At 38.0% G+C, this 12,313-nt stretch overlaps 1 protein-coding gene across 6 annotated transcripts; it reads right to left on the reverse strand.

Moving 5' to 3' along the window:
* Positions 1–332: 332 nt before the first annotated feature.
* TCP11L2 (t-complex 11 like 2) lies at positions 333–12,007 on the reverse strand. Of its 6 annotated transcripts, none has more exons than XM_057420585.1 (11): positions 11,611–12,007; positions 9,777–9,924; positions 9,502–9,689; positions 8,205–8,340; positions 7,135–7,255; positions 6,029–6,249; positions 5,031–5,167; positions 3,805–3,992; positions 2,255–2,436; positions 1,339–1,511; positions 333–785 (listed from the first exon to the last, which is right to left on the reverse strand). In XM_057420585.1, exons 3-11 carry the CDS (start codon positions 9,635–9,637, stop codon positions 535–537), a joined length of 1,545 nt encoding a protein of 514 aa, XP_057276568.1. In that variant the 5' UTR covers positions 9,638–9,689; positions 9,777–9,924; positions 11,611–12,007; the 3' UTR covers positions 333–534. The 6 variants fall into 6 exon arrangements, with proteins under 6 accessions (XP_057276568.1, XP_057276567.1, XP_057276565.1 ...); XM_057420584.1 differs by having other exon boundaries at positions 9,502–9,671; positions 9,777–9,913; positions 11,611–12,006; XM_057420582.1 differs by having other exon boundaries at positions 9,502–9,671; positions 11,611–12,006.
* Positions 12,008–12,313: the final 306 nt, after the last annotated feature.

Consider the following 12,313-nt stretch of genomic DNA (forward strand, 5'->3'; position numbering starts at 1 on the left):
CCCGAGGAAGCTTAAGCAAGCAAGATAAGAAGAAGCAGGAATTCACTGAGTTATGAGAACTGCAGACTGTTGGCAAGCTTTTGAGGTCAGGTTCTCACACCTGTGCTTAAATTATATGTTAGTCCCTAAGGGTCTTCAAGATATGTATCCAATCATAATATGCCAAATCACTGTGTTTGTAAGAAAAAGTATATAAGGAGTTAAGGCTTTGGAACAAATGGCTTTTTTCTGATCACATTGATCTCTGACTGAGTCCATGTATTTTCTGCAGCACCAGTCCCTTCCCAATGCAAATCATAAATGCTTGCCATGAGAACTAATAGTTCACAAGTGACAAAATGCATCAAACGAATTTATTCTATTAAAATATGTATGTCCTTGAACTTAAATGTCTTTCCAGTGAATTTCAGAAGCTATCTGTATACATTTTACAAGATCTCTCTCACTGCTATTCACTGGAGTGGACTATTCTTAGTAGGGAAGACAGATCACTTTGGAAGATAAAAAAAGGGGTAAAGAAATAGGTGAAAATTTTTAACTGGTAGCTGTTGCTGTTCCTGTTTCTGCTTTTCCCATAGGTGTCTCACGAAAAAGTAGTTTTCTAAGTATGTTTGCGTAGAAGGGTCCATACACTTGTTTATTAAAGTTTACAATGCTTGCATACTGAGATCCAACAAGCTCCATTTCTGTCTGAATCACGGAAAGGCCTCCTGGCATGGTAGGCATAGACTTCTGAAAACTGGGAAGAGCAAGCAAGCTTCTCAGGAAGAACTGGATCCGTTTGTCTGAAATAAAATATAAAGTACACTCAGAACAAGAGAGCCCAAGCTGAAGCCATAGTCACTTTGTAAGCACCCTATACATCAGCACAGCACAAAATCCAGCAGCGTGGGTAACAACTCTTTCCCAAGCCTGTGTTGTGGTGGGAAACAATACTGAAAGCTTCTTGAAGTTGGCTCCTGCAAGCTGGATGCAGCATAAACCTGCTGCAAACAAGTTACATTACCTAAGTAGACTCAAATTACAAAAAACACTAAGTTTAAACCCAGAACTGACAGAAGGAAGAGTGAATAGTACTCATTTTTCTCAGTTCTCCACCAAAATATGAGCATGTCAAGGCTTGTTTCTTCAGGCACTTTTTAAAGTATTTCTAGCTGTGAATAGCCATGCTCTACAGCACACTAAGAACACCCTCTTTATGTAAAGATTTCATTACTCTTAGTTGCCCCAGTAAAAAGTGTTTTTAAAAATAATTACACATCTGATTAAGCTTGCTGGGAGTAAGTTGATATATGACATAACACATACAAGACAACAATTATACATAATCTTACTAACCAATCAAGGAACAGACAGGATTATTCTCCTCTACAATATGAGCAATTTGACCCATTAAATTACTCTGCATTTCTTCATCAAGAGTGGGAAGACCTTTTTCAGTTAGAGACCTGTTCACTTTACTGCAAATTTGGACACCTATAGCATCCAGAGCCTCCTTCAAATCAAAAGTTCTGGAAGAAAGAAAGAAAGAGAAAAGCATTAACTTCAGCAGTTTCTAGAGCATAGGTTGTAAAGTGACCTTACTTGTCTTTTTCCCCTTTTATTTTAAACCCACCATCTGCAATAAAAGAATTTAGGAAAGTTCTCTTTTGCAGATTTACAAGTATCTACAGGTAGAGCACAAATCTTCATGTAGAAAATAAAATAAGTACCTAACATAAAAAATAATTTCAAGTGTACAGCAGTGACACCACTTCATTTTTCCATTACGCTAAGGTGTTTTCCTGGGCCACATGCATAGTATTTTGTAAGAAAAAGCAGAGTGGAAAAACTATTTTAAGACACTCCTTGAGATCACATCACTTACTTGCAGGCAGCAGAAATAAGCAGCCAAATAGTTTTAACTATAACTAGTTTGAAGCAACTGGCAAGACAATTCAGTGAATGTATTGCCAGAGCCTCTTCAGTATTAGGAGCATATGAATGAACTTTAGTACTAGAGCCCAAAGTTCTGTATACTAACATCAAGATTAAGATTTCATTAAAATATACCTTTGAAAGTATGTGCCTAACAGAGTGGACTTGCATTTTCAAGGGAATACAGATCAGGTTATTAAAATCTTATATTTTCCTATTATTAACAAGCACTGGCTATGACATTTGAGTTGTTTCCAAGGGTTTTCAGATCCACCTAGTATTTCCTGTTTAATATAAATAAATGAATATGAAGAGTGATAAAAAAATAAGACCTTACTTCTTGTTCATGCCTTCAAGAAGAGGAAGAGAGATCCTTTTCAGCTGCTCAGCAAAATCAGGCACATCTACAATTGCTGCACCCACCATATTGTTTGTTATAAGACAAACACAAGCTATGATCTGTAATTGTTTGAGCTTTTCTCTCAACTCCTGAAGACGAGCTTCGTCTGTTATTAGAGTCTGGAATTGAAACAATAATACTAATTTAGGAATACAGAGGGAGAGAAGCAGGAAAAAGGACAGATACAGGATATAGTCATGAAGCACTGACATTTTTTAAACACAAATACACAATGTCAGAAGAGACAGCAGCTGAAATACTCTGAATATGTAATATTGCACAAAGTAACATTATGTATGAGTACCAGAAGTAAGCCTATGGCAGGAAGAAAGGTAATGTCTTCAGTGCAGAGCAAACAAAGGACATTGCATGTTATTCCTCATCACTGCTAATGGAAATTTGCAACCAACAATTCAACAAAGCAAAATGCTCAAGGGATCCAGAGGACATTGCAGTGATCAAGGTTACAGACAACAGTCTTCTGGATTCAGCTGTTCTTTGAAAAATGGCAATCTGGAACTGACAGACAGTGATGAACAACTGTGCATGACAACCACAAGCTCAACCACCAGAGCAAGTTCTGCAAGTGATTCATAACCTGTTACAGGCAAACACGCAGTTGATCATACCAAGACTGTAATTCCCACAGTAAAATGTAGCTGGAGTGATTTTTTAGGTTAGAAAGAGTTCAATCCTAACCAAATCCCTTCACTGTGAAGCGCAGGGGCATTAACACTCAGTAGTTTCATAGTATGGCAAACTACATTCACCAGAGGATACCTGTGTGTAGCTATTATTCGAAGCTTTTCAAATTAAGGTAAAAACAAGGTGGTTTCCCTTGTGTCCACTGACTGAGAACACTAAAAGCCTCCCCATATATTCAGCAAGTTCTCTAAAAGGCTACCCTAAGTATAGCTAAGGAGCTCATTGCAGATGCTAATTTTAGCTCTGACTGATGGACAATTTCAAATTGGCTTTATGGAAAGTTGCAGAGGTCAGTGATCAGGAGCTGGTAGGAAAAACTGAACACTGATTCTCAAAGCAATAGTTTATATACACTGCAAAAGGATGAGTATCTGCTTTACAGGGCTTCAAGTTTTCATTGATTCTGTTCTAAAGGAAGAGCAATCCCACTAATTCCTGCTGCTCTTAGGAAAACAGAATGCTATAATCAGTTCCCTTGAAGGTACACAAAGCCAGGAGCTGGCAGTACCAGGCCCAGCCTGTGACCATGGCCAAGACTGCTCACAGGATGGAGCTGGTGAGCTATGATGGGATAGAATCAAGACAAGGTTTACATTGTTCTTTTCTAGTTGCTGCACATCTTGTATTTCAGACACTACACTAGCACATACTCTGAATTTACTACTCGGAAATTTAAGAAGTGTAAGAGAATACTTCACTTAGTTATCAACAGAAGGATTACTATACTACACAAATATTTTCATATAGCTAGAAATCTGAAGACACTGAAATACACTTCCTACCTCTGGAATTGTTTTGTGATAATTCCACTGTAACAGTTTCAAGTAGCCATTGTTTAGCACCAGTGTAGGACTAATGGTTCTTTTAGAACTACTATCAGCACCAGGGGATGATGAAGATTCATCAGAAGTAGATGACAATTCATCTTGTATAGATTCCTTTATCCATTCTGTTGTGAGGTCCAGGGCACCTAAGCATTGCAAATCAGTACAGATTTACTGCATGTTCTCATCAAAATAAGCACTACCTTGAGGAAAAGAGTTGTACTCATAAACAAGAGTATGACTTCTGAAGACTCAAACATAGTGGACAGCTGAGTTTTAACATGTAAATTCTTCCCTTCATTTTTTTTTCCCCACATATCTTCCACTGGTCACCTTAATATCCCAGCTAGCTTGTATTAACCCAGCAACAAATTGTTAAGACTTCAGCCAAGATCTTGGGGTAAAAGCAGCCTCAGAATTCCCAGAGCATTTTCTTATTTTCTTTTTTCAGGAAGGCAAGTTACTAGGTTGGGGTACAGGACTGGAAAATAGAGGGGAGAAAGAACTCCAATAGCTTTTCATTTGTTGTTAACACAGTTTTTCCTCAGGCTGCATATATAAATACTGCAAGCTGCATCAGTGGCTTGGGGTTCCTATTTCAGAAGCCCCTTCTCCAGATGTTAGTAAGGTTACTTTGTCTTCTTGAAAAATGTTTCCTGAACCCTGTTTAGCCACATTACGCAAAACCTGTAATAATGGATAAAGTTGATTTTGCATCAGCTAAGGTATTCCCTCAGAGCTTGCCTTTTGTTTATTAAAAATAGGATCCTGTCCCAACTTTCATGCATACTAACTAGTTTTATAGGTTTACTTCAAACTAACAATAGACTAGCTGCATACAAAAGAGATAAAGTCTCATCTTTCAGTATACAGGGCTTCTGTCTCCAGACAGGAAGAGCTACAGTTTGTTTTTCAGATACAAACCCATACGGCAAATACAAATTCATCTGAAAGCACCCCAGATTACAGATGAACATACTTTACAGCAAGTTAAGCAATTGCCCATTGGTAGCTTGCTTATCAAAGAATTTTTGCGACAGCTAGATCCAGACAAGAAACTGAAGTTTTCCTCCAAATTAACTGCAATTGATAGATTTTATAGCATGTCTTTAAATAGGTGTGTATTTAGTTTTTTGGGGGGGTTTTTTCATGAAGTTTTGATTTAAAGATAGCAGGATACCTACTTGGTGTTTCTTCAAGAATTTCCTGGAATTTTGTTCTTTCGTAGTCCACCAAATTACGCTGAAGGTATGGTCTAAGGTTTTGAATTGCGTAATTTGCCATATCCATTTTCATCAGGTCCAAAACACGGAATATTTGTCTGAAAGGAGAAAATTTAAAATTTTACAATTAGTCTATTGATTTTAACCATCACATATGAGATACATCTACATTAGTACTTTAACTTCAATTCTGGTAGAAGTAAACTGCATCAGTATTTCAGTGTAAGAGATCCGTTATATAGCTTCCAGAATACCTGAAGGAGTATTGTGTGTAAGGTTTGGTGTCACAGATACCAAGACCAAAATGCAGCACCTGTAAGTTGGTACATTTCAGCCTAAATGAACGTAAGTTAACTTTTTATTTAAATTTGTACAAAGAGAAACAATCCCAGTAGCTTGGATCCCTGCATATGATCTAAGTTGCAATAAACAGTAGAACAGCTCCATCTACTCTTAGTGTTTTCATGTACCTAAGAAAGAGTAAACTAGTTTCTGCCAGTTATGCTTTACTCAAGTTCAAATAATTTTATCTTTACTAGAGGTATTTAAAATGTAAATTTTGGCCTCCTACATGCACTAAATAGTTCAAGATGGAACTGTACAAATGTGCTGCGTAAGCTTTGTAAGGATGAACAAGACTGAAAAAGCAGTCTCTGAAACAGATTACTGCAAGAGCGTTTTTTTGTTGTTCAGTGGCTTAGTCAGAGCTGGTACTGCTTGATCTAGGCATTCTATCCATTTTATTACAATGTAAGACAATATTCTTATCAGCATGTCATAGCTTCTCCCCTTTAATACTTCTGTATAAAAATAAGTTTTCCTATAGTTTGAGAGCAGTTGTTATATAAACTGACACAATTTAAGACATAATTTTTAAGACTATACCCCCTCTTCCACTGCCCAGTGCTCTTTCAGAAGAGTTTTTCATCTGAAAACCCCCAAGACACCCGAATACCAACCTCAGTAATTCTACGATATTGTCAGTTGCTTTTAACTGTTTTATATCATTGTCTCTTATTGGAGCACACAACTTTCCCATAGTGTTGATAACATAATTAGCTAGCCCATGAACATCAACAGCATTATGTTCTGCTTGCTGTCGTATAAGATCCGTATCTAGAACTTCACAAATCTGATTTTGAATCCTGTTTGCTCCAGGAGTCAGGAAGGAAAGAAGAATCTGAAGTAGGGGGGAAATAAAAAAGCATATTAATAAAAAACAAACCAGTTTGTAAACATGCTGAAATAAGATCTTAATGGCAAGTGTATTAACTGACTATAATAAGACACATTAAGACTGAACATTAAGGTAGCAGGAAAGAAGTACCGTTAAAACTATCTCTGCAGAGTTCTGCAAAAAAGCTCAAAGCTCTAGTAAAACAGAAAGCATGTCTGGATACTGCCCTATAAAACAAACATTTCCTAACTCAAACTTCTGAAAGACTTAGTATCATGCTGGGATTGAAGGTGTGCATGCTTCCGTGTATGATCACAGAATCAACAAGACTGGAAAAGATCTTTATAATCATCAAGTCAAACCATTCCCCTAGAACTGCTAAGTCCACCACTAAACCATGTCACTAAAGGCTGCATCTACACAGCTTCTGAACGCTTCCAGGGATGGTGATTCCACCACTTCCCTGGGAAGCCTGTTTCAACACCTGACTACCCTTTCAGTGGAGAGATTTTTCTTAATATCCAATCTAAAGGGCCAGAAAAGTTGCTGAGAGTGGGTCTTGGGAGCGTGAAATGCCCAGGGAGGTGGGTAAACAAAGTCTACATGAGCAGGTACAGTCACATTTATACTCCTGTTCATACCATAAGCTCACAGTACATGCTGGAAAGAAACTAGGAGAAATTTAAAGCTTTGAGAGAAGAGCTGACTTGCAACTTATCATAATATATATAAATATACTATAATTACACCTATTTGCAGTTCTGTTTTCATCTTTAAAGAACAAACATAAAGGTGTTGACTGAGTTAGCAGACTCTTCAGTGAAGTCAGAGCCTTTCAGACATAAGCTGACAAAGCAATACTGGGGCTCAGGAGAGGAAGAACATTACCTCCTTGATTTCCTCAAAGAGCTTGATAGCATGTTCATATTCTGGAGGATCTTCATTCAGTTCCGATTCCAAGTGATCCCAAAAAGCCTTGTGTACAATCTGTTTCACTGTGCCTGCAAAACTGTGTAATAATTCAATTAGATACAGAAATGACTCCCATCTATTTTTCATCATTGGTAGAAGTGATTTAGATTAGTCTGATCACAATCACTGGGGTGAGGGAAAATGCCCCTCACCAGCTACTGTGCCCTGCAATCATCTTTCTTGGGCTGTGGGTCATCAGGTCCCAAACCATCATCTAGACTGACAAGTCTTCTATAAAATACAGGTGTCTGGTACAAAGTGGTGCTGGCAATTCAGATGTGGGTAAAGTAGTATTAACTGCCCTTTTTCTTTACTGGATCTGTACTCTTGTTCTAACCTTGTATGTTTTGTACTATGCTTTCTCAAAAACTACTGTCATATAACCAATTATCAGTTAAGGGACTTACGCAATTAAAAATACCCTTTTTTTTTATGTAAGTTTTCTCAAAGCAAAGACCAGGGTTATTTTTAAGTTGCTCTTGCTCACAGACATGTCTATTTAGCTACCTACATAAGGGAAGTTACGTCTTGCTTCCTCTGGTTCTCCAGGTATTTCTGCATGGCTTCTGGGGCTAATGTTAGAGCTATGCTCATGATGAGCTTTACCTTCTTAATACTACCACACCAATGAACTATTACATACAAAGCCACCATTTCACCTTTTCCACAGGGCTTGGTACTGCACAGAACAAACCAATACTCATCTTCACTATGCGCATTCGTATTACATTAACCCTTTATCTTCTGTGACATTTAAAACAGAGCAACATGCCAAGACAGTCTATCAATTCAGCTGGACTGCACCACTTGTTCCAAGCAAGATCATGCTGACAGTGACTCCTGGAGGTGCAGGATAAAAAATGGTTTTGGTTTGGATTTCGTTGATAGTTTTTTGTTTTGATTGGGTTATTTTTGGGGTGGGGTAGTATTTTATTTTACTCTCTTCCCAACCCCAGTGCTGCTTTTCACAAAATCCAGGCTCTTACCTGTTCTGTGGCAAGTCTTCATGTTTTATGCAAAAATTTGCATTTACAGCAATTTCATGAGCTAGGGTCAAGTTTGTCAAATTTCTTGCAGCTGCCATCAGTTCATCAAATGTAATCATCTTAGGGGGACTTGCTGCTGGAACAAACAAGATCCATTCAAGCCAAATATCTATAATTCATAAGTGCAATTGAAAAATATTAAAATTTAGAAGCTTTGCTGCTTGCTACTTGGACTCTAGAAAAAACAACCTAGGATTACTGGGTCTTTATATCTTCTTAAAACACTAACTCAGGAAACTCCCAGCTTATCAGGGGTGTGTGTGTGTGTGGGTAATACCACATAAACCTCATAACATTTTGAAGAGCAATTTCATATTTTTGCATCTTAAGCAAGATATTTTTTTTCCTTTAAAACAGGATCTTGCATTCCACAGATTTGCTATTAACTCTTCTGTAAAATCCACCAGACCAAAAACCTGGGCAATAACAGATACCAGATGTCCATTATAATTCTGAGCATATAATGGCTATATTGTGGTTTTATTGCCTATAGAGAAGATTCTGAAGTTACAGACTTGAGAACACCCCCACTTATGTTCCATAGCAGATGCTCTGTAAATTACACTTTTTTTTTTACAAATAGGCATTAACATCATAACAGAAACTCTACATTAGAAAGCAAGAGTAATTCCAGAAGTTTCTAAACCCCAAATTCTGCCCTTTAATTTAGTATTTGGAATTAACCCTTTGAAGACAGGTAATAAAGACAGACAGATAGCCAGCTGCCAATTACAGCTCCACTAACAAGCAATTACTCAAAATACATTCCTTGTGCAAATGTGTGTTTTCTGTTTGATCCTAATATTTATGAAAGAAATAAAAAAGGGGAATTTGAGATTAACTTCATGTAACTTGATCTTATAATATAAATCTGTAAGCTACAGATTTAATTTTTAAATGTGTAGAGCAAACAGAAGAAAGTCACCCTTTGCATAAAGCTGTATCTGGTTGAGTGGGAGACCACTACCCACATCAAGATTAGGATGTCCACAGTGGCACACTTTTCTTACACTTTCTGAAGGGAAGGAGTGCACAGGGAGACCCCCATGGATACAGCTGCTGGTGGTGCTCCAGACACAAGCAGATGCACTGTTTCACAGCAGAGAAAAAGCCATGCCTTTCTCATAATACTCTTAAACAGATATTCAGAATCCCAGGTTCTACCCAGAATAGCAAAGAGAAATAAGTTAGCCTCATCCGCCTATGCACAATGAAGGTAAGGCTGAAATAGGCTTACATGCTGGAGAACTGGGTTTGCTTGAAGAATCGCTGTTAAAGCTCTGCCTTGAATATTCAGAGTCGCTAGAAGTAGCTGTGCTTTCCGAGAGGCGTGAAGACTCTGAGTCACTGTTATGGTCATCACTGAGAGGCATTCTGATTCACTTTAGGTGCTACAGTACACAAGACCTGGAAAAACAAAATACACTTGCAATAAAACCAATTCTTACTATTGTTTATTTCTCAGAAGTCAGATATTGATCATTACTTTGCCAATAAAGAACAAGTAGCTACCTTTCTTAAAAAGGTGCTGCAGAAATGATCTGGCTTGACATGCAGAAGCACACAGTTATTAACAAACTACACCAGTTTTGCAAGCAATCTTTGGACCCTCTGCTGTTTCATACCCTCATGGTTATGTTAGAGACAGTCTGTAAATTCACTGTATTAAAAAAAAAAATACAAGGTTACCCACCATAACCCCAGAAGTTGCCTGTTGTCAGAACTTCAGAAATTCTCAACATCCATAAAGGCAACTCATGGTGTTACCATCCCCCACCTGACTTCACCAGCAAGTGATGTTTGGCAATTAGCTTCCTTCCACAAACTGTACTGAGTGGAACAATTTTGAAGCAAACAGAAGTTGCTGGGCAGAATAGGCAAATAATTCAGAATACTACATTCTGACATGGTGTAGCTGAAAGCCTGGCCTCCGCCTTTAAGTGGGTTTTTGCTCAGAATCAGATCAACAATGGCATAGACCCCAGAAATAATGGTATGGTGAGGGTGGATGGGTTTTGTGATTTAAATCAAATGGTAACTGGGCCTCTTAATATTACATTCAGCATAACACTGAGAAACGTCATGCTTCATAGTGCTTTGCCTACATAAAGAAATTGCCTCCCAGGCAGATAAACTGCAACTGCAGAGAATTTAGACAGCTGCATAGTACGATAGAGATGATTAATGGTTGTATGACAGGAAGCAAAAAATATGCTCCTAATCATATTAAAATGAGGAACTGGAAGTCAGCCACAATTACTACCAAAGGAATTTGGCCCAGATACCAAAAGTAGCTGTCCATCTTTGATTACAGCCACAAAGCATTCTGTAGTAGATTTTATGCAGAGACACAGCCAACAATACCCTCCACCAGCAAATTTAAGTACTATGACTTCATCTATGATTGAATTGCACCAGCTTCAGCAGGCAAGAAATACCACACTTCACAACTGTTGAACTTGGAAAAACCACTTTTGGAAGCAAAAGGATGATTTTTGTGTGTATTTATGTGAATCAACATATCACAGGGCCAAGAGATAGACAAAAGGGAGTAAAAAATGAAGATTTCTTTACACTGGCACCTAGTTACAGCTTGGAGCATTTGAGTGTTTGGGTACCAGCTCATCCTGAGTAGGCCTTTATAACCTGATGAGGTATTACACTGATGAGTACTACCCTGTTAATTGCAATGATTAACATTTGTTAGGTGTATGCTTACTCTTCCTCCTCTCCCAAGAGGAAAGATGCATTTGAGTGCCTTATTTATGTAATTACATTGGGGTTTTTTTTTTTGTGAAAAGAATCACAGCAGCAAGAATTGACAGTTTACCATCTTACTGAAGAAGCCAGTTTGATCGGGATAGAGGTCATAGGTTCAAGACTAGACTGTTGTTATCTTTAGCATCATAACTTATTAAACCAGCAATTTCATAATGTCTAACAAGCAACTGAAAACAAGCAGATACTTAGAATAGTATTGACTAAAGACAGAGTTGCAAGAGAACCCACAAAACCAAAAGGGTGAGAATTTCTTTTTTACTTGAAGATTGTATTTAAGTTACAATCAGAAATTAATCACTAGTTAATGTTACACAAAAGACCAAAACTACTTTTTCGCTTAAGACATGCACTGCAGACATCAAGGCTAGTGCCAGCCAGAAACTAGTTGTGACACGTAACCTACCTGTAGGTCCTTGACATGGAACTGCTCACTTAAACACTTTAACTCTACAGAGTCTGCAAAGCCTATATTGCCCTCCTGCTATTGTTTCTGGATAAGCAGCAGAACACTGTATTTCAAGGTGTTAGTCACGTATATGACTTTATTTATGCAAAAATAACTAACCTCCAAAAGGTTAATGTTGCCTGCGGTCCATCGAAAGATTCAGTTAATGTTGTTAGCAGCGTACTGGCCCAAAAGGTCTTGCAAGTCACTTGCCTAGTATGAGCACTTCAAGATGTGTTACTGCTCCAGTCGAGGTGTTAAGAACATGGAAGAAGTTACATGACCATTAAAACCCCAAAATTCTCACACAATTTTCACATCATCATTAAAAAAAATTCTTAGCATAATAATCCTAATAAAAACTCCAATTTGTTAATACTCAAATTTGCAAGGTGCTTCTGACAGAAATACTCAACCAGTCATGGAGGAAAGTCAGTATTGCCATTTTCGGCCCCAGTCTTGATTCCCAAGAGGTCCAAATCATGACGGTAGAAATTAAAACTTCATCATGAGGGTTCTGAGGCCCTGGCACAGGTTGCCCAGAGAAGTGGCAGCCCCATCCTTGGCAGTGTTCAAGTCCAGGTTGCATGGGGCTTTAAGCAACCTGGTCTCGTGGAAGGTGTCCCTGCCCATGGAAGGGTATTGGAACTAGATGATCATTAAGGTCCCTTCCAGCCCAATCCACTCTATGATGATTCCATTATGGTAAAATTCTATATACATTAAATCTTTACATATTAGTCCCAGTAAAGGATCTTTCAGCAACAAATACATGCATTTCAAAGAGGCCCATGACATATTTTGAAGTACTGAGACCATAGCT

This window comes from Pezoporus wallicus, unplaced genomic scaffold (assembly GCF_028554395.1).
Source record: "Pezoporus wallicus isolate ANWC-B61680 ecotype Strahan unplaced genomic scaffold, APGP_CSIRO_Pwel_v1 contig_2871, whole genome shotgun sequence".
NCBI classification, from domain to species: Eukaryota; Metazoa; Chordata; class Aves; order Psittaciformes; family Psittacidae; genus Pezoporus; species Pezoporus wallicus.

Coding starts and splice junctions, on each gene's coding strand:
- TCP11L2 (XM_057420585.1), bottom strand. CDS start 9,637: ATGCCTCTCAGTGATGACCATAACAGTGACTCAGAGTCTTCACGCCTC. Junction 7,256..8,204: donor GAAGACTTGCCACAGAACAG/GTAAGAGCCTGG, acceptor ATTATTACACAG/TTTTGCAGGCACAGTGAAAC. Junction 786..1,338: donor TCCTGTCTGTTCCTTGATTG/GTTAGTAAGATT, acceptor ATTTTATTTCAG/ACAAACGGATCCAGTTCTTC.